Source organism: Rhipicephalus sanguineus, chromosome 1, assembly GCF_013339695.2.
Source record: "Rhipicephalus sanguineus isolate Rsan-2018 chromosome 1, BIME_Rsan_1.4, whole genome shotgun sequence".
Classification (NCBI taxonomy): domain Eukaryota; kingdom Metazoa; phylum Arthropoda; class Arachnida; order Ixodida; family Ixodidae; genus Rhipicephalus; species Rhipicephalus sanguineus.
Genome location: NC_051176.1, coordinates 146,519,883 through 146,542,473, shown reverse-complemented (window position 1 = coordinate 146,542,473; position 22,591 = coordinate 146,519,883). Strand labels below are relative to the sequence as shown.

Here is a 22,591-nt window from a genome sequence, read left to right as displayed (position 1 = left end):
CAGGTCACAAACTGAAGTCATTAATATAGTCAATGACTAATAATTCAAATGTACTCGATGGTTCGGACTTCTTCGTGGCACCACCATTCTCACCACAGATGCCATGCATAACAACGAACAAAATTTCAGACCCCTCAAGGACTTGCCATTTGATATTCAGGGCTCCATCCAGCCCTATGTTTATCAGTGGCCTGTGGTGATTGTCAACTGACACCAAAACTGCCACCAAAGCTGTTGAGTGAAGTCGGGGCTTCTGAGATGGCATATTTTTTAAATGCGGTTGAATCTCAGGGTTGTAGGCCATTTTCATCACGATCACCATGACTTTACAGTTCTGGCAATGTGAATTATCACTGCTGATGCTGCATCCTGCTGTGATGCACGCTGCATCAGCCACCATTCTGGGCTCACTAAGTGTGCTTTGTAGTAGTAATGCCCGTGTCAACAAAGTTTTGAGCTCAAGGCTGTCGCTGCGCTAGGCCTATAGTAGGAAACTACTCTGATTGACTTCAGTATATAGTACTTAATGTGTATCTACAAGAAGTAGAGCATCGCACCAACTCTACCTCTGCAGCTAGCATTGGCACCAATGACAAGGCTCTGCAAGTATAAAACAATGGCCCAAAAAACTGCTGTCATACAGCTAGTACAGAACAGCCAGTCATAGGTTGAGGTAGCCCAGGAATTCAGCATTTAGAAACCAGACTTGTGTGCAACCAATTACATGTAATTGACTACTTGTCATCAACTAGATTATTTTCATATTTTTGTAATTTACCGATTACTTTTTGCTTGGCAATGGTGACTGCAATACAATTAATTTTATTATGTACGTCATCATAAGTAACCACTTACTTTATTCGCAGAACAAGCTGCATGTAACAGGAGATGCAGCTTTTTAGCATTTGTATTTGGGACAAACTACAGTAGCATACCCAATCTCGTGGAATGCTGAAGCATCATGGATGTGCATGTTTGAGTAGGCAAACCTCTACATTTCTGCCCTTTTCTGAACAGCCAGTTGGCAAGCTTGTATGGTTGGCACCCCATCAGCAGATTGTTATGGTTTCGCTGCTCAGACTTTTGTTTTACGAATTTGCGATCAGTGCTCAAGAGTTTGTGAAGGTCTGTTGGTGAATCTCTGTTGTGTCCTCGAAGGACATGGTGCAGAGATTATATGCAAAACGTAACACTGTGAAGTACACCAGCACGTTTTACGAGAAACTGCTATGAGGTGCCACACAAACAACTGCAGTTTCAGTTTTGTCTTCTTTTAGTGCCTCATGCATATGGTTGAGGTTTATTCATACCTTAAACATTTGCACATGTAGCAAAGTACATACTTAAACCCAGCACTTTAGTGCGAGGCTCCTGGTACGATATGGCCGGCACTAAGGGTGCAAAAGTATTGAATGGTGTAAAAGATACGTACGTGGTTGATTTGTGAATAGTAGCATAATTTTTTTTTATGATATGCGTTAAGTGCACAAGGATGATAAGGAGTGCAAGAGGTAAGTATAAGGCTGGTATGTGAATATGGGGGAGTGAATATGTTCCATATAAGGCAACTTCATGTCAAAAATGACCTTGTCTTTAATTAAGAAAATGTGCAGCAAAAGTGGTGCTATGGCCAAAACACTGGTAGTGAACTATCAAACTGAAGAGCTGCTAACATTGCTCCGATTTTATTTGCTTGAAGGCACTTTCAACTGCAATGACACCGATTATTTCACAAGCTTCTGCCAAAGAAGACCCCGTATTATGGAGATCCTTGCCTTTGTGGAAAACACAGTAGGATAAGGAATTCTGTTCCCGTGGGTCCAGAATGATAAAGCTCCCACTTTCAGTTATCGGAAAGTTGAAAAGCCGAAGATGCTTTAAAGACATTAGAAGCTTGCTCATGTGGTGTGAAGCGAACTCCAAAGCTGGAATTACACAACAGCTCTTTGAAGACTACATGCGCAGGCATGAAGCAGTCATGCTAAAAACAGCGAGGACATGACACTTGCAGATATACAAGCAGATACATTTGTTTTTTTTATCAGTTTCTTTGGACATTCAATAATTTAGAATGTTCCACAATCCCCATGAAGACCACATTATGAGTTGGTACCTGTATTTTTTTATGCAGTGTTTGGTGAAGCATCTGTGCTAATATTGAAGTTGCCACTTTACGCTTGCATAATTCTGCAATTGCTCCAATGATGAGATGGAATGGCAGCACCTAAAATCTGTATGAGTGTACTCGCAGAAAAGTTCATGCTTCCTTGAAAACTATTGATCACTAGCGATGTATACGTCGAAACATTTCATACAAGCCAACCTCCCTTAATCATCAAAAAACATCCAGCAGTGCAGATCACCACCTCCAATAACCAGTGCGGGTGCCAAGGAAGTGAAAAGAACCAAGCAGGTTGTTTTAACTTTCGGTGTACCTACCCTCTAAAATGTACAAAAATGTCAGATTTTTCATGACACAAATAAAGCAATCTGTGGATGTGGGCAGGCTGCATGCACATACAGCAAAGCCCCATTGATACATTTTAGGGGGGACCACAAAAAAATTATGAACCAAAACAATGTAATGTCTGATAATGCTTGCATAAGTACTACAGATGAGACACAAAAACTAATTTGAACTTGAGCAACAAGATGACATGCCATTGAAAACACACTCAGTAAAACTTGTTACTACGAGTACTGCTCCATGGTTACTGAACATTAAGCAGTTTCTTTTCAAGTGGCCATAGCCAATAATCACACTATATGAAGCTTGTAATTTTCATCTGGTGCCTCAGTTGAATTTTAAGTAACAACAGCCTCTTTTAAAACGCTTAAGAGCCCCTATTGGAGTAAAGGTACTAACGGACATGTCTGAATGTGGGTTTTGGGCAACCCTTGTGCCTACGCCCTTCCACGTGGCTTTTGACTTTGTAACTTATGATGAGCTTGACAACCAGCAAGGAACTGAACATGGCAAAGGAGATGTGGAACACTGTAGGTAATGAATGCAATGTGACCATTTTGAGCAGTGACATACAGAGGTCAACATAGGCACAGCTGAAGAATGATGACACGTCTGTGTTGCGTTGCAGAAGATTTTGAATGTAACAGCCAGGAGGAGAAGCGTAACAAGAGAGAAGCTAATACACATGATCCTATGGAAAATAAGACTGGACCAATGCAGTTGAACCCCTTTATAAGAGGCACTGATGCAGCAGACAATTGGGTATACAAGACACCAGTGAGCCTACATTGAAATAGGGGTTAATGAGAAAATGTGAATGTGGTAACCTGCTTATAAGAGACACTTCATATAAGGGACAAGAATTGCTCCTCAGTGTGTATCCCTTATAAAAGGGTTCAACTGTATATAAGAGCATAAGAGCTGGAATAATGGAAGAAGAGGAACATTATTTATTGGGTTTTACTGCAGTTGGCACTAGCCTATAGTGAAAAAAGAATTGCTCTGCAGTCGACTTCTCCTTATTCAAGCCTGAAGAAATCGATGAAAGTGGTCAAAATATCTGGCAGATTGAATTAAGCAAGAGGAAAAAAATTTGAACCATTTGGCAGTATTTGGCGGACTGTGATAACATCTGAAGTGAAAACTGAGTAATAGGCTTGTGCGAATATTCGAGCACTTCGAATATTCGAACGAATATTACAGTATTCGAATTCGCTTCGAAACGAATTTGAATTCTAGGAAATTTCGAAGTATTCGAAATGAATGAATAAGCATATAGGGTCATTCCACGCCAAACGTCCCAGACATTGCGCTCGACCCTCTCTAATTGTATTGTAAAAAATTGTGGATGTTCATATAAGTGCACTATTTGCCCTCGGAAAGTATTTCTTGGAAAAAAATTTTTTCTTGTCTGTTACAGCGATTTGAATTTTGCCATAGTGGGTGAAACATAGGTTGCGAAAAAATACTCTAAAAGATGCATTACTTTACAGAACGCCTTAAATATCTGCTGCTTACTTGAAAAGGAATGGCACTATCTTATTATAACCCATTGACGACCACTACATTGTCTCACGATGTGCTTTGTGGTGAAGCAATGCTGCAATTCTGCGCCCATTTTGATTATTTTTTAAAAATTCTACGAATATTAGACAAAATAGGACTATATCACATGGCTGGATAGTTGGCAGTAAGCGTGTCAAAACAGTATTGAAGTCGATGACCGAGTAGTTTCGAAGTGGAAGGGGCGCAAACATTGAAAAATGTGTGAAATGCTCCACGTTCAGGCACATGTAGAGTGGTGGTGCGGTCCAAGTAAAAATGCACGCTTGGCCTCGTTGGGAAGAGTAAACAAAGGAGATTTATTTGTGAAAGTTTCATCGGAGTGTTTTTTGTTTTTGGCGAGAAACAAAAATTTATGTTGAGCGTTCGCGGCGTGCCTAAGATAGTGCTAAGATAGATAATAAGATAGTGCCATTCCTTTTCAAGTAAACAGCAGATATTTAAGGCGTTCTGTAAAGTATTGTATTTTTTAGAGTATTTTTTCGCAACCTATGTTTCACCCTCTACGGCAAAATTCAAATCACTGTAACAGACAACAAAAATTTTTTTTCCAAGAAATACTTTCGGAGGGCAAATAGTGCACTGATATGAATGTCCACAATTTTTTACAATACAATTGGAGAGGGTCGAGCGCAATGTCAGGGACGTTTGGCGTGGAATGACCCTATATAAACCGCATGTCCCCCTGTGAAGGTGGTTTCACTGCAGTGGAAGTGTGCCATACCGTGAATACCCCTTTCCAGGAGAAATTTGCACTGCCGCGAAGCCCCACTTCAAGTTTAAATGAACATACAGTAAAACTTCGTTAAGGGACTGTGAAAAATCTAATTAAGCGGGTTTTCGAATTAACCGAACATACAAAAAGCGGGATGCAAGGAACTTTGAATTACTGAAAGTAATCAGAGGTGGTCGTTTCTTGTTCCTGCTAGTTTGCGGCTACAAGGGTTATGTCTTCCAGCAATACCTGGTCCCAATTTTGCCGCTAAACCGGGGAAACGGCGGACTTCGCTGCTGCCAGCACAAGAAAAAGAAAAGAAAGAGGAAAAAAAAACGGTCTAGTGATCAACTGAAATCACTAGAAACGCCTGCGAAAAAGACGTGCTTCGCTGCAACACAGTGGTGACACGCGGGCAGCATGTCACCTGCTCCTCGCAGCGTCTGCGCGTCATGATGCGACCATTCGTCCATTCTTTCTGGTAAAATAAAGAATTTAATAATGGCCAGTGTGACGAATTCGCGATGTGTTCTGGGTGGAAAAGATGATCACTGAAGTTTTCGAACTGAGTTTTCGAAGTGGGCGTTGCAGGTACTCCGCCAGCAGTGCAAGGGCGTAAATTGCCGGAACAACCGCCATTCGGACGTTCGCATACATCGCGAGTTCCGTCAGACCGCCCTTTATTATTTCTCTATTCTTCCAGAAAGAATGGGTAAATCATGACACGCTGACGTTCAGAGAAGCATGCGTCATGCTACCCGCGTGTCACCGCTGTGTTGCAGTGAAGCACGTCTTTTCCGCAGGCGCACATTTCAGCTGACCACGAAACCGCCTTTTGTTTAGTTTTTTTCTTGCGCTGGCAGCAGCGAGGCTGGGATGCTTCACTTGTCACTCATTAGTATCACTACACTGCATTGCCTTGTGGCTCCTAAGGGGCATCGTTTCTGCGGATTTGCGGCTAAATCGGGATCGGGGAATTGGCACATGGCACCCAAAGTTTTCAAATTAACTGGGTTGGTACTAACCGCCGCTTCAAATTATCCACTCAAATTTACATCGCAAAATACGGGGCCAAAGAAATCCTCCTAATTATGTGGGATTTCGAAATAACAGAGTTCGAATTAATGAGGTTTTACTCTATTACCCTCACATCGATTCATCATTTTTCAAGTTTAAAAGCTTGTTATACCAGCTTATATGCTCCAAGTATAGTAAATTTTAAAGCGTAACATATTTTACAGGTTATCACTTGCATTCTACCGAAAGTTGAATCCTGCTATTACTCAAAGTTGCTTCCACTTCCCTTTGAACCAAAAAGAATGACATATGCATATGCCTTGTTTCAACTTCAAAAATATTGTGCTGGTTAGTTGGGTCATGACAAATATGCTCATTTTTCTTTATAATATGTGATATAAGTTATTTGAATTCGCTTCGAATTCACTTTGGACCTAAAATTTACTATTCGCACAAGCCTACTGAGTAATATTCTTGGTAAGGGGGGTATGTGAATAGAGAAATCTTTAATTAAATTCAAATATGAATAACAGAAAAAAAGGAGTTCATTGATTATTCAATCGAATATTTTTTGATTATTCAATTGAATATTGAATATTTGCACGTTTCTGATGAGACGTGAGATGAGAAGCTTGCACAGAGCCCACTAAATACAACAAATCAATCTTGCACACACCGACACATGTATGTAAATACCAGTTCAAAATTTGATGCCTGAATAACTGAGGAAGCTCAAACAATAAAAAACTGCTTTGCCTTATCTGGTGTAACATAATGAGAACACCAAAAGATGTTGCCAAATGTATGTACAGTGTTGCACTACAGCACCACACATAGTTTTTAAAAGGAATACAAACATTCTGAGACAGGTCAAATTACATAGTTTGACGTGCACAAGTTATGTACGTAAACAACTGTGGCTATGCTGCCAAGGCATTACTTGGGACAATCCTCACATCTTTAGTTCTATATCCCTCATAACTACAGGTTATTTTATTTCTTGTATATTCAAAAGAAATGAACATTTCACAACTTTGTTAAGCAAATTCTTGAATCAAATATGAATCAAATACTACAAGCTATTAGATCCAAACTCAAAATTTAAAATATTAGCACACCCCTAATTCACAGATAAAAGAAAAAGCTAAGCACTTCTATAAAGCAGCACTAAGCTCATAGTCCACTACAGAAAAACAGCAAGACAGCCAGTTTTACTTTGTGGCTTTTACCCTTCAACATACCGAGCGCATAAGCTGCGTGGTGAGGCCAAGGTAGTTGTGGAGAGCTGTGACGGTGACCCGATGCAGACGAATCATGACTATCTGACAGAGGCGGATCATTGAGTCTGGGTACTTCGTAAGCAGGATACGAAAGCTGTCATACCGAAGCCTGCACAAAGGACCACAAACATGGTCAGGTTCCACCACTGTACATTTACAAGTCCACCTTATTTAAACCTTATTACAATGAACTGTGCTCAATTTTTAATCCTGCATGCTCAAATCCCTTAAATAAAATAGTTCGCGACTCTCTGGTGTCATATAAAGGGTGAGTGAGAAAGACAAAATTTCTAAAATTATGAAATGATGATGCAGGAAAGAACTTCCAACGTTCCCTGAAATGGTGTTGAGAATTTTTTGCTAACTAATAGCTACTGCTAACTAGTAGCTACTTCAGATCATTAACAGGTCAATTTAAGTGCGCTGCATAAAGGTTGCAATTTATTAGAAGGTTTTAAACATCTGCATCACAACCAATCACAGCAAGCTGCCAAGCCAAGTTTTCAGCTGCCCTTGTTTTGGGATGCAGCATTGTTTTGAAACATCACTCGTGCTAGCGGTCTGATTGGAGAAGTGTGTTTGTACCACACATGGTAGCACAGGGGGAACATGAGCAGCCACGCTTGTAGTGGCACCTTGTGGGGCATAAATAAAGCAGAAATATGGAGTGTGGCCTTGTTCACTGAGCAGGACTCGAAGTCGTTGTCAATAAAGTAGGCAGAACGTGACGCAACAAGCATGCGTACACGGCAGGCATAGTTCCTGGTGTCCTGTTCATTGTAGCTGGCGTCGACTGAATGATTAGTGATTCCAGAAACCGGCGTGACGACACGTTCTTTTCCTTGGCGACGATGGCGGCGTTATCCCAGTCAATGGCATGATCATGTGCATGCGCATACTCAGCGATGGCGTTTGTCATGTGATTGTTTTTAGTCACGTCACGTGACCGTGAATCATCTCATCCAATGCCTGACCAGACGAACTTTCGTCGAACTCTTGACTACTATAAAAAGACTGCTGCAGGTTTCCCCTATATGAAAGGACACTCAACACGAGGTGCTGGACACAGCATCAACAAAGTGTACATAATGCCTTACAGATGTCCCCGCAGAGTGACGAAAAATGGCATAGTGACTGCTTCCCTACCTCATGAAAATTATGATGATTTATAGCGCAGTGGGTACCTCGCAAGTGTATTTGTATTAGTTGCCAAGAAAGCCCATAAGGCTACCATGATCCATTTCCTCAGGGCCCCAATAAAGTTATTTCCCTCTCTCTCTCTTTCTCACCTAAGCATATGTTACATAGTGTGGTAGGAGAGTGAAATAACGGCCGGGCATGAAACAATGCAAATTACGTACCTAGGGTCATTTAAAGCTTCAAACCCATTAAAAAGGGCTCAGCCATAAATTTTGTCATCAATCGCCGCATCAACAAAGTGTACATAATGCCTTAGAGATGTGTAGCGGGTACCTAGCTTCTCCACAAAATGACGAATAATGGTGTAGTGGGTGCTTCCCAACTTCACAAAAATTATTATTTATTGCGTAGTGGGTGCCTTGCAAGTGTACTTGTACTAGTAGCCCCCAAGAGCATTTACAACGGGATCTTGGAATGCCGCTCTTCCAGTTTTCGATGCGACTGTGCTGCGCTTCCCGCGCAGGCCTGGAGTTTTTTTTTTTTTTGTTGCGCAGTCGTACTGAAATAATGGATTAGCAACTTTCCCAAAATGCTGCTCTCGTTAGTATAAAAAGCACACAAGTTATATGTAGCACATATGTACCATATGGCAGTCTCATAATATAAGAAAGGGCAATAAGATAAAGGGGGGTGCGACAAAAGAAAACTGAAACTGGCGTGCATTTTTATTTACTTATTTTCTCGCGTATAACTCACACAAAAAAAATACAAAATACTTGGAGCTGAAGTCAAAACTAGAATCCAATCTCCAGTGTGCGAAAGTGGCTTCACGGCAGAGCTTCACACAGCTATGCAAGGAAGCCAGCTTTGCGGCAATACGTGAGGATCATTTTTTAGAAAATTTTCCACACAAATTGTTGTTAAGAGTGCGGGTTATACACAAGAAGTATTGCTTTTCAAAGCCACAGCAACGTCATAGACAGCTCTGAACACAAGAAGTATTGTTTCTGTCACTGTTATTGATATAAGAACAAAAATGTTCAGCTAGAAGCACAGTAGATATTTTTTGGCACAGAAAAGCAAAAAGTATAAACTAACCAAATTTACGAAATTTACGCAATGGAGTAGTTTGAATAGACCTTCTTCAAGCAATCCCAAAGCTCCCCGCGGCCACGCGGAGCACTATGGGAAAAGTGGGTACGTCAAGCGAGCCGGCTATTCGGTCTCCTGCTGCTCGTTGGTGCCGCGGGAGCACGAAGCGAAAAGAACACGTCACCACTTGAGGATTATTCTCACATCGTAAATACTGCACATATCCGGACGCATCTGCATGTATCTCTACGCATGAAATGTGAAATGAATAGCACGTATCGCATGAAGAAGTGGCACACGCTTTATCGCGTACCAACAGCGCAAAGACGTACTATCGTGTGCAATATGAGCTGGAACATCGAATTAATGTTTATTCAAGGATTACTTGTAATGCACCGATGTGAATGTGACGTGTTGAATTGCCAGAGATGCCCTTCCGCTTGAACACTTAGTGCAGGGGTCTCAAACACGCGGTCCACGGCTTCACAAGGAATAAAATGTGACTTTACTAAATGGTACTCGCATGATTTACTCTTCTATTGCAACTAATAACGCTTTGTTCGGTTAAACTACTGCGGTGGGGCGGGTCTCAAGCTTTTTTCTTTTTATTTTTTATGAGGCACCCCATGGGGTCACTGTGCGTTGAAGCATGGAACAAAATATCGATATTTCGAAATCGGCGTCCAGATTTGAGTCATTCTGGAGATCAGTATCGATGTTTCCCGAATCCTGACGTCAAATACCCTTCAGAAATGATCCATATATGAGGGAAATGAGATCTTCCAAATGGCAGCGTTAGGTGACATTTTGTTAACTCCCCGCTTTTAAACCTCCTTCACTGTTCAAGCCCTTGCGGGACAAAATTTCGTGACTGTGGCCCACTAGCTGAAGAGAGTTTGGGAACCCCAATTTAGCGTCACGAACACTTCTGCGCTTGCCAACTGCATTTAGCCACTATGGCCTTTAAAAGGTCAATTTTGTGCTCCATCTCATACTGCTCCCGACAAGCTGTAAAAGTGCGAAAAAAATTTTGCTTCTAGTTTGGAGCACGTTTTCCAATATTTGAACAAAAAAAGAATTTTTTCACCGCTCATTATTTAATTATGCATGAGAGGGTTAACTGTACAAATGAAGTCATTTGTCTCTTTGGTGTCTCTTTAATAGGCATACTGTAACAGTTACACAAGATATAAAGGCAACATGCTTACCTCAAGACCGAAGAGTCCTCAAGAGCACGAGCTGCAACTGTCTTAAATGTGGATGGCACACCCTGCAATGTCGGGAGGCAGAAAAACATGCTCAGCCCTAATATTCACTACTGCTGCCTGCCAAATGTGAAACTCGTATGACTTACGGTTAGCACAACAAGTGCACTTAGTAGACTTGCAATATTCTCGCCAGCTGTCACTTCTTTGAATGTAAGCTCAGTTCCATCCTATCAACAAAGATTGTGAATATTAACTTTGGTTGAAAATCAAAGATAAATGATAAAAGCCAAATGGCTAATATGCTGATTTAACAGAAAGCATGCAAGCAAGTAAGCAAGCATTTTTTTTACTTCAGAAAAAGGAACAATGGAGAAAGTAAAATAAAAGTAAAAGCTCTTTCTCATTTTCCCCAACAGTGGATAAAATTTTTCTTATTATTAGCTTGCCAAATTATCAACTAGCTAAGAATACCCACTAAAGAAACATTTGATAAAGAGCTCGCATGTGTTAATAGCAACAGAAGAAACATGCGCTTGATAAGTAAGCAGGTGTGCTGTGGCCACACCGCAGGAATGGAATGCTCACAAGGTCCAAGGTATGGAATACTCACAACAGAAATGTACAGGGCTCACGAATTCAAAAGCGACACATCAAAACTTTTAGTATAATGACTGGTAAGTGCAACTGCTCAAGATACCCACATCATGTCACCATAAATCTGGCTGCTTAAGGCAATACTGGCTTTTACTTAAGTGTTCGAGTCGAAATTAGACCGATGCGACAAAAACTGAGGATGGTGCAAACAAAAGTATGGTCATTACTTAGCCCTAAGTTGTCATGTCTTAATCCGTGAGCACTGCACATCACACATAGAACACCTGCCACACACACAGGAATATCTCCCCACACTGCACATGCAACGAAAGGCTCCCACTATTCTGTACTGATGCACAAGAGTTGATATTTATAGCGCTTGCAAAGCACTTGCGACTTGACGTAACTCACTAAACCAAGGGCGAATTAATGAGAATTTCAAATTAACAAGATAAAAATTGTGCCCACTAAAGAATCACAGGATCATAAAACATTGCACCCAATGCTGCTTCAACATGACAAGAAGGACTCACAGGCTCAACGATGTGCACGTGTATGCGGCCAGACTGCACCACGTAGATGCTGTCATCGCTGTCGCCAAGTGAAAACAGCATAGTACCCCGAGGCACAAACAATGTTTCAATGTGCTTCCATAGCTCCATAAATAAGGGCTTCTCAAAGAAACCAAACACCCTAGGAATAAAGAAGGCAAAACAATTTCTAACATGAGACAGTAAAAAAATCTTATGAGCAGCCACATGTGCAAAACCCTTTTCACAGAAGCGTACAAAGCCTACTCAACAGGTGCTCAAGCAGTGTATGCAGTCTATTTAAAGGGCCTTAACTCTCCTGTTAAAGACAAACAATACAGAGTGTTTTTTTTTTTTTAGACAATATAGATTTTTTATAAAAGTTCTATGACAGTCACGCTCCAGTCATTTTCGCACACACACTCTACATCGAGCCGGAAATACTTTGTCGCAACTAAAATGACATCGCCGAGTCGAATTAACAAAAACTCGTTAAATAACATTTTAATTATTCACCCGAGGGCAGTTGTTTATATTAAAAAGTTGTAGTGCGTGCCAATTTATGGCATACGCATTTTTTAGAAATCGCAAGAGTGGCATGTAATTTGAGATACAGTGAAACCTCGGTGATACGATCACAGCTCATACGAATTTCGGGGTGATACGAATTTTTCGTTGGTCCCGGCCAAGGCCCATTGGCCTGCAGTGTAATAGAGTACGGTTGTTGCGAACTGATTTTCACCCAGCGACGCTTGATACGAACGTACGCTACCGCCCAGGTACGAAGAGGTGCTGTCCGCGCTGTCGCGGAAGACGCACCAAGCACGTGCGAGCGCGAAAACGCAAGCGTGGGCATGCGTGCCGCACCGCCAAATCGTCAGAATCACAGTGCAAGAAAAACACTTTTCTTACGGTCAGAATAAACCTTCAAAGACGCGTCGCAACCTCCGAGATTGTGTGCGCGAATCTTTGAGGCCCTTATGTGCTTCCGTGTGCCTTCGTGTTTAGATTACAGAGGACATTAACGGCATGCTTTTTTTTTCTAACGCGTCGACACGAGCTGCTGTCATTGTACTGTGTTTACACGTGCCTGCCTCGTGCATCAGACATCCTATGAAAGGTGGACGAGGACCGAAAGAAGGCAAGGACGGTCTTGGCAAAGGAGACAGGCCTCACAACGTCAACATGCGCGACCGTTGAGGTCGCACTTATGCGGGCACGGCCGTAATTCTCCCAAAAATATATCCCCAACACCTCCGCGATAACAAAATCATAAAACAGGACCGTGGTTCTGTAATTTTGTGACCTTGATCCATCGCGTCAAAGCGCTTATTTTGTTACTTTTGCTGCAGTACTCCGGTGTCAGGAAAAAGGGCATACTAAAATTTGGAAGGGGCTACTGCTGTCGTGGGTAACAACGCACCCGATTCATTGATTAAATACGCGCGTACGCGCCGAATATTTACGAGTGCTGATATGATTGCCGACATCTAAAAACTTAACTGACAATCATTCAGGGTTCTTCCTGACGTTGCTGCGGCCCTGAAAAACAATAAATGAAAATGTACGGCAGGTTTGTTTTGGCGCATGCCAATTTTCCGTGCTTTCTGGTCATACGAATTTCGGATGATACGAATTTTTTGGTGGTCCCACGAGATTCATATCACCGAGGTTTCACTGTATTCATCATCGAATTTTAAGAGCAAATTGAAACTGATCCTGCCTGGCGCACAGAAAACATGGCCTCTCTGTTACGTCACACTGGAACTACCCGTGACAAGGAAGAAAGAAAAAACAACGAGATGGTCTGGCCTCGATCTATCACGTGTGGAAGGCTTCTAAGATCACCGTCACCGCAGTATAGTGATGTCATGCTAAAAAGCATGCTATGACTGGGAAGGGGCTACTAGTTGTCGCGGAACAACACATTCTGTCCATTAATTACCCAGACGTGAACGTTTCGTATAATGACAAGTACCAATATAATTGCGCTGACTCTGAAAATACTACTGGAAATCATTTAGAGCTGCCTATGATGGTGTAAAATAAAAACGCACACCAATTTTCTTTGGTGTGCGTTTGTAACAGTGACCCCGTATTCTAAATTGCTACATTGCACATGCACATTATATCCAAAGAATTAGGCAAGAAGTGATACGAAGTCCTAAATTTTGGTCGCCCCTACGTATTGGTTTAACAAGTCTTGTAAGCCGTTTTTATTACAGAACACCCACACAATTTCATATAGTTGGCAGTGGGTAACTACAAGCACCTAAAAAAATACATAGGCTTTTTAATTAAAACACGCTGCAGCAGTGCTATCACCGGAAAAACATTTTTTTGTTAGTTCAAACTGCTCTCTCTTGGTACTTGTTATTTTCCTCAGCACGTAAAAAATAGCTTCTTTTGACTATGATCACAGGGAGTGAGTTCGATAACTTTTAGAGGCAGTCATATTCTTTTTCTCACTAATGAAGATTTCCAGTGAGAAACTAAACTTGTCAGCAACATACACTTCCGGAACGATTGAGATCACTTACAAGATCAGCGAGAGGCTGCTGCATTTATTACTATTACTCATGGTTGTCACATGCCACATGGCGACAGTAAAAACAAGTCAGGTGCCAACGTGAGGGATAGACAGAGCCAAACACAGAACTACACTGCTTCGTAATGCACATGATGCAAGGCGCTAGAGTGTCCATGTGCTCTCCTACACCGCTGCTGGAAAAGACACTGCTCCACTGTGGTGGCTGTTCTAAGGCATGTGATTTGAACAAAGGCATTCACAAAATCTGCACTTGACTGAAACATTTGACCAGTGGCACCCAGATAAGTTTCAATTTTAAGAGGCCTTATATGCCTCATCAAATGGCAAAAGTGACTGTCGGCATAGTCGTCGTTATTGCCAACACAAATGGTCCAAAAAATCATCATCACCACCTTGATTGTTATTCTGGGGGGACTCGAAGGCAAAAGCTATCCGGTGTGGCCATCTTAATCACATTTTCATCATCATCAAAGAAAAAGATTATCGTTATTATCATAATTGAAGATGATGATAATGATCATTATCATCTTGATTGCTCCTCTGATTATGCGACTGTTCTTCTGGGAGGACTCGAAGGCAAAAGCCATCTGGTGCAATCATCACCATATAAGGCGAAAGCTTCATATTCCTCATCAAAGGAAAAGTAGCTGTCAGCATAGCCGTCATGAATATGAACGGTACCAAAACACGCGTAGTCATCTTTGGTAACGATGATACTGATAATGACGGTAACCAGAGTGGATGGCTTGTGCCTTCAGTTGTCTTAGGTAAATGAATAAGGGGCCCCAAGTTTTATTGCCTCAGTCTACCTATGCAGCAGAAGTGAAACTTCATTCTATTAAAAACACAAACACTTCATTTATATTGAACTTAAAAATACAAGGTGCTCTACGCACATAAAGTTACAAAAAGTGAAATACTTGGTTCTACTGAGAACTATGTCATATTAAAGGTAGTTATCATTGGCCTGCAGACGGCACGAGGCATGTGCTTGTGCCTTGGATAGCGTCTTGTATCTTGCCAGTAAGTGCAACGGCGCAGTTGGTAACCTAGTGTTTTATTTCCTTGTAGATTTGTAACATATTTTTGTGAGCTCCCTCGACATGCACTCCTGCACCTGCTGTGGTAGTTTAGCTGCTAAAGTATTGCCTTGCTAAGCTTGAGGATGTGGGTTTGATTTCTGAGGACAGCAACAACATTTTGATGAGGGAAAGTGTGCTTTCCCTCATCACCTGTGTGCTTAGATTTAAGTGCATATTAAAGAACCACTAGTGTCAAAATTGATATGGAGTAACCCACTACAACATGCCTCAATCGTATCATGGCTTTGGCAAGTAAAACCACAGAATTTTAACGGCCTCATGCCTCCGCCTGGCAGGCTAACTCTTGGGCAGTGCTGTGGGTGGATGCACTGTCAGGAAAAGGAAATGAGCCAGGGCCCATATGAGACTGCTACAGTGGGAAGTTTGGCTAATGAGGCACTGTGCAGAGACAGATTGAACCACAGGCACAATTTCGGATTACACATTTGGAGTCTCTTATTAAGATAGCGGCAATAGTGGCAGAGATAGTAAGTGCAACGGCCATCTCCTCAGCCACTGCTATGCGACACCAGAGACACTACGCCACCACAGCAGCTAAAACTAATGTGCAACTGTCAAAACTTCCCTGAATTAGTGACAGCGTGAACGTGAGGCACCTGCTGCATTTTTAAGAGTCTTGCATTCATTGTTGTAGTGTAGATGGCATTATTTGCTGGTACTAAATTCAAAGCTGTGATGCAAAAATGCAACTATGTGCAAAGGAACCTCCAAATCTTGAAAGTACTCATTTTCATTGCCATCTTTTGGCATTTTGCAAACATCTAATGTGCAGTAAGGGGTTAACGATATAGAACACACAGGTTTCAATGCCTACCTAAGCTGTGCATGCAGTATAGATATAGGGTCATTCCATGCCAACTGTCCGAGTCTGGGCGCTCGACAAAAATAGATTTCTCTGAAAAAATCTGAGAAAATTAGACACACATAGACATTACTTCTACAGTATTTTCCCAAAATATTTTGAGCGGCAAAAATTTTTCGGGCACGTGAGCGCCATTTGAACTTCTCGATATGGTGGAAAACCAGGTACGAAAGAAAAATTCGCGATAAATAGACCATTTCACGCATTCATCCGAAACTTGCTTTTTTGTGTTTTCAGAGCATCGCGCTTTTATTATAGGACAGTTGCTTAGAGTAGCTTTATATTTTTCACTCCTTGGCGCGTAGGTAAAATTCAGTAAGTTGCTGCTTTTTCGGGAATTTTTTTACAAAAGAAGATTGTAGACCAAATATATCAATTATTTTTATAGACCTCTCCATAAAACATACTATTTCTTAAAGTTTTTGTTTTGCCTGTGTGCGGCGCACAGGTTCTAAAATAAAATCCTGAACTTGGAAAAAACGCTACATTGGCCTATGTTCAGACGTCTGTATCACCCTAAGGTGGTCCAAGAAAAAGTAAGCAGAAAAGCGCATACGATTGAGAATCATAACATCTTCGTCCACAAAAAGTTTAATCAAAGTAGTTTTTGTTATAATCAAGAAAAAATTTTTTGAAGTTTAGTCCCGTCATTGCATTATTTTGCTATGGGGGCAGTACAAACCGACTGAATTTACTGCACAGAAAAAAGAGGTAGTGTCTTCGTAGCACGTGGTTTTCAGCTCCTTTTGTTAGTACTTTGTAATGTATATTACATACCAAGGAGATGATAAACAGAGGTAAAAATATAACAATACCATTGGCTTTGATGCCGAAATTCCCCAATAATGAATCGCGTTACTTATTCCATTGTTTATGCACACCGGAGGTGGCGGCGGTGGCGCCGGACAACTACGCCACAAAAATAGGCTGCTGTGATCTCATAACAGCTGTAAAACAATGCATGTTACCAGACAGACAAATTCTACTTTAACCAAAACCTGCTGCCTGCAACCATCCAAATAAGGATGTGAAAAATAGCTTGGCATATTCCGTCCGTAGTGTCATGGACGACGGACGGAATGCGTGAATACGCGGCGCGTTGTCACATCATGTGCAGTTCGTTGCGGAATACTTTGATGAACTCCGTTTGGATTTACTATAAATGACCATGCTCATGCCTCCTTTATCCGGTTTACATGAACTTTGAGACTTAACTTATTTTGACGCCAATTGATTCGCAGAGCCGCATGCAATAAGTAACGCGATTCATTATTGGGGAATTTCGGCATCAAAGCCAATGGTATTGTTATATTTTTACCTCTGTTTATCATCTCCTTGATATGTAATATACATTATAAAGTACTAACAAAAGGAGCTGAAAACTACATGCTACGAAGACACTACCTCTTTTTCCTATGCAGTAAATTCAGTCGGTTTGTACTGCCGCCATAGCAAAATAATGCAATGACGGGACTAAACTTCAAAAATTTTTTTTCTTGACTATAACAAAAACTACTTCGATTAAACTTTTTGGGGACAAAGATGTTATGATTGTCAATCGTATGCGCTTTTCTGCTTATTTTTTCTTGGACCACCTTAGGGTGCTACAGACGTCTGAACATAGGCCAATGTAGCGTTTTTTCCAAGTTCAGGATTTTATTTTAGAACCTGTGCGCCGCACACAGGCAAAACAAAAGCTTTAAGAGATAGTACGTTTTATGGAGAGTTCTATAAAAATAATTGATATATTTGGTCTACAATCTTCCTTTGTTAAAAAAAGTCCCGAAGACGCAGGAACTCACTCACTTTTACTTACGCGCCAAGGAGTGAAAAATATAAAGGAACTCCATGCAACTGTCCTATAATAAGAGCGCGATGCTCTAAAAACACAAAAAAGCAAGTTTCGAATGTATGCATGAAACGGTCCATTTATAGCGAATTTTTCTTTCGTACCTGGTTTTCCACCATATCGAGAAGTTCAAATGGCGCTCATGTGCCCGAAAAATTTTTATCGCTCGAAATATTTTGGGAGAATACTGTAGAAGTAATGTCTATATGTGTCTAATTTTCTCAGATTTTTTCAGAGAAATCAATTTTTGTCGAGCGCCCAGACTGGGACAGTTGGCGTGGAATGACCCTATAATTAATGACCATGCATTGTATTTTTGCCTACCCACCGTATGCTTCGCAACATATAAATGACGTCTGGTGGTAGGCGCTTCTCCATTTGTTCTGTGTAGTCTTCTTCAAGGAATGCCTGTGATGGTTCCTTAACTTGTAATGTTGGTGGCTGATCCTTCTTTAGGCGCAGCAGCCTGAAACCAGAAACCAGTATGTATTGATTACAAAAAATTCTTGCTGGGCAATGTGGCAATCACTGTGGCACTTGCTGCCTTGGTCTGTAAAGACTTTTGTTGGTGTACACAGGAGTAACCAGTTACAAAAAATTGGCTTCCCTGCAGGTTGCTATTGGCACTATCAGTGCCAGTGCAGCTACAAAGTAAAAATACCATAAAATGTATTGTGAAAATCATAAACTAAGTGCTATGTTCATATGCAATTTGCTAATATATCAATCCTGAGTATTAATACGAATAAAGTTGAATATCATTCAGTTTCCTAAGCTTCTCTCTGAATATGTATTCATGACAGATGTGCTGAGCAACATGTGACACACCAGTGAGCAATCCACTTCTAAAACTTCAGTGTTCGGCCAGCTATATCTGGGCACGCACTTCGTGGTTATTTGCAATGAAGGTTTTTGAGGCCATGAACGATTGGACAAGTTGTATTGAGTTCATGAAAAGATCAAAGCTAAAGCAAGACGACAAAATGAGGATGAAGAAAACTAACTTTTCTTTAATTTTTGGTGACCCCTACATTCGAGAGCTTTAGGTAGAACTTTCTGGTTGCTGTAAGACTATGACCACGTCTGACTGATCTTCGTGGCAAAAGTCATTCCACTATAGGATAATGTAGTGTTTACCAACTGGATAATGTGGTGCCTCAGTACAATATTACCATAGATTTCAGAGAGCAAGCAATGCACAAAACCCAGATCACAGCACATCGTGTACTATCAGAACTGGTGCAGAGCTCCCACAGGTTGTGTCTGACAGATACTGCAGGGGCACTATGTTGAGACAAAGTATTTCGCATAGCATATGCAAATACAGTACGGTCCACTCTTAGAGGGAACACGCAAGCGCGCGGCCGGAGGTCCACGGAGCGCTAACTGCTGACGAGATTTCAAAAAGCGCGGAGCATGCGCGTGGAATCACAAGGGCGGTTCGTGTCCCGCGTCGTCTGCTACTTCTTCGCCCCAGCGCTCGGCGCGCACTAGTGAAATTCTATATTTTTACGGTTGGAAGAACAAGACTGCTATGATCTCTGCATCGGGCATAAACTTGCTTGTCTGTTATAAAAAGCGGCCAGCTGGTGCAAGCAGCATGTTGAAAGCTTACCGCTAACTTATCGGTGAGCACTTACAAGAATAGACTTGGGCTAGTTGGTAATTCACTATGAGGGAAACTGCGCAAAAAGCAACGTTGACAAAGAAAGAACAGAACAGCACAAGCGCATGCGCTTGTGCTGTTCTGTTCTCCTTTTGTCGACGTTGCTTTTTTTGCGCAGTTTCCCTCATAATGAGCACTTACACTAGGTTACACAAGTGACAGGCTTCGTTATCACTTTCACAGAATTTCACAGCTGGGGGCCCCAGTCGAAATTAGGCCGCTGGGGCCGCGAATCACATCACATCAAAACTGGCGAGAAACCGGAGCAACAAACACTTTTTTTTTTCTGCCTACTGATTACCCGACCAAGCTGTGGCGGCTACATGAATCACACCGCTGAAAAACGAAAGCGCTGTCCAGCGCTCGCAAAGCGCAGGGGCGAAAAGTAGCAGACGAACAGCGGCAAACGCTGCCCTTACGCCATTATGCGCGTGCACCGCGTTTACAAATCTCGCCGCTAGTTTGCGCCACGCGGGCCACCGGCCACGCGATCACGTGTTCCCTCTAACAGTGGACCGCACTGTACAACAGATTTTTCAGTGTTCTGATGTGCAATCACTGCAGGCTGCGTTGCCGCACAGACCTTCACCACTTATTGTGGCAGTGTTCCGCATTCAATAAAGGGCGAATGGCCATACTGGCTTTGCAGTACACAAATTATCAGGAAGTGCTGCTTATGGACCCGAACACGCAGTTAGTATTTGCGCAATATGGAAGTCAGAGTGGCCTGATCAGAGTGGTTTAGGGGGTCCGACAAACCACAGTACTGACCACACACCGCCTCAGTACAAGTGATTGTGACTTGAATAAGTGCAAACCCTACGACACTGTGAAATATTAGTATAGTTTGAAAGTCCCGCTTATACCCACAGAGGCCATGCGCCTCCCTCTTTTTCAATAAAGGACTTTTCATCCATCCAGCCTTCCTTCTCACAGATGTGAATTGATCAACATGTTTAAACATCAGCCATACATTTGATCCGACCAGCTGTAACCACGTCAATAACGTTTCCTTGTGGGCATGTTCCTACCTTTTTGCGAAGCGCAGGACCATTTGTCTGTTTTTTTGCCTCGTCCTGCCACTCGTGGCTTGATTTGTAAGGAAGTTCACCTGAGGTGCACGAAAAACATTTATAAGTTCCTTGTACAGCACAACAACCACGAGCAATCTACAAGAAATACTGATTTGAGGATTACGATTTTAGTGCACGGAAATTACCTTTCTCAACATTTTGCGCCCGTAAAACAGCACCTTGTCCCTCTTACGAAAGCGGGGCCTCGAAGTACCCAGCATTCGCGCCCGCACAACGTCCACTGTAAGGTGAAACAGACATCAATTAACGTAACTCAAAAGACAGGAAGGTTAAAAACAGCTGCATTTAGTCCAGAGCAACGTTAGGCAATGTGCTATGCTACCTTGGTCAAAGGTACGCACCTTTGTTCTTTATTTTCCTATAAAAAAGAATTATTCCTAGTGCCACAGCAACGGACAAAAGGACGACTGTGCATATTGTCACCTAGAAAAGAGAGACAGAAAAACAAACAAGCAGGAACGGAATCAAAACAACGCAACGGCACGGAACACATACGGCTGCAGCGCGAAGCATGACGAACACGCAGCAGCACAATCGTCAACCTTCGGCTCTTTAGATGTCAACACGCTTACCAGGTGATGCTCGAACATATCAGCCATGACCGTTGTGAATGAAGAATGCGCTAGAAATTCCAAATATTCCCAGTACTGATTCGTGAAGTAGAAGTCTTCGAAGTGACTGAGAAGCGCAGACATACTGATCGTTGCTAGCGACAACGCCGCTTGCGCTCACTTATCAGATATCATAGAAGCGATAATCTCATATCCTATGCGCACGCGCGAACCAAGGGATTGCAGTACTTTTCATGAAACCTGTAGGTAATATAAAAGTTAATGCGGTAGGACATTGGGATGCTAAGTTTTGTTTTGCAGAGAACTCAGCTGGCACTCTGGCTAGCTTATGCGGCAGTTTCCAACGGCAGAGTCGGCTGAAAGCCAAATATGCCAAGCGTTGTGGGAAAACATTATTATCACATTATTACATAATGCCTTATACACGTATCTCACAGTTTTTACTTTTTAGATGCAGTTTTGAATTCGGCAACTTTTGTCGGAATTTCAAGATCGTTTGTCAACAATTAGCCTCGGTTGTGGTTTCGGTATCGCAGCAGCTGAGCGAGGCGCGTGTTTCCGTGGTGCCTCGCCGGCATTCGGTGTTGTAAGTCGAGGTGCCTTTTTCGATTGTTTTACTTAGGCTGCCGTGCTACGCGCAGAAATGTTGACGTACAAAGCAGGGGACGAGATTTTGTCCTCAACGCCGTTCGTCTACGTCTTGGGCAAAGAAGGCCGCGGCCTAGTGTGCGACTTTTGCTTTTTGGAGTAAGGCTCCCTCTGAATCGCGTCAGCGTAGATGTTTGTTACATCGCAGTTTTTTTTTTTTTTTTTTGAAGATCCGGGACCCTAAAGCGGTGTTCTGCGTGCAAATACGTCTACTTTTGCAACAAGCAATGTCAGGTGAGAAAAGACTCGGTCGAGCATGAAGAATTGCAAAGAAGGCGGCTCGGTCGTACTTACTGGTTTGGCTTTCCTTGCTTCGTTGATTAATGAGTATTTATATCCGTGTGATCGTGGGGGGAACAAGAATGAAAGCACTTCATTGATCATCTTGCCCCGGGCAAAGCGCACACCGCTCGTGCTGTGCAGTGGATCACGCATGCATTATCACGAGCGCTTTCTGTCGAAGATGAAATCGCTCTGTAATAAGGCAGTTAATCGTTGTCACACCAGTGTTCAGATTGGTGTGGGCAGAGAATAAACAGAATCACTTAATTGTAACTTTTTTTGTGGTCGTTCTACAACGAACGCGTTTACACACGACAGGCTGATAGCTCTTGCTAAGTGCAGTTATGATTCTCATTAA

The 22,591-nt window shown here is 42.1% G+C and overlaps 2 protein-coding genes across 4 annotated transcripts in view; one reads left to right on the top strand and one right to left on the bottom strand.

The window, feature by feature from the left end:
• The window catches only part of LOC119399743 (neuropathy target esterase sws), a 210,073-nt gene extending 188,436 nt beyond the window's left edge, over positions 1-21,637 (bottom strand). For 2 of the 3 annotated variants that reach the window (XM_049417014.1, XM_049417015.1), the window contains exons 1-9: positions 21,304-21,637; positions 21,073-21,154; positions 20,857-20,951; positions 20,669-20,748; positions 18,300-18,437; positions 11,610-11,769; positions 10,629-10,709; positions 10,483-10,544; positions 7,004-7,151 (exon numbers count right to left, since the gene is read on the bottom strand). In XM_049417014.1, coding sequence (XP_049272971.1) covers positions 7,004-7,151; positions 10,483-10,544; positions 10,629-10,709; positions 11,610-11,769; positions 18,300-18,437; positions 20,669-20,748; positions 20,857-20,951; positions 21,073-21,154; positions 21,304-21,426 — 969 coding nt within the window. In that variant the 5' untranslated portion in view covers positions 21,427-21,637. The remainder of the gene's footprint in view (positions 1-7,003; positions 7,152-10,482; positions 10,545-10,628; positions 10,710-11,609; positions 11,770-18,299; positions 18,438-20,668; positions 20,749-20,856; positions 20,952-21,072; positions 21,155-21,303) is intronic. The other variant, XM_049417013.1, reaches the window with a different exon arrangement.
• A 207-nt stretch (positions 21,638-21,844) lies between these two features.
• LOC119399725 (histone-lysine N-methyltransferase SMYD3) overlaps positions 21,845-22,591 on the top strand; it is a 30,977-nt gene continuing 30,230 nt past the window's right edge. The window contains exons 1-2 of the mRNA XM_037666563.2: positions 21,845-22,050; positions 22,122-22,185. Of these exons, the coding sequence (XP_037522491.1) occupies positions 21,947-22,050; positions 22,122-22,185 (168 nt within the window). The 5' untranslated portion in view covers positions 21,845-21,946. The remainder of the gene's footprint in view (positions 22,051-22,121; positions 22,186-22,591) is intronic.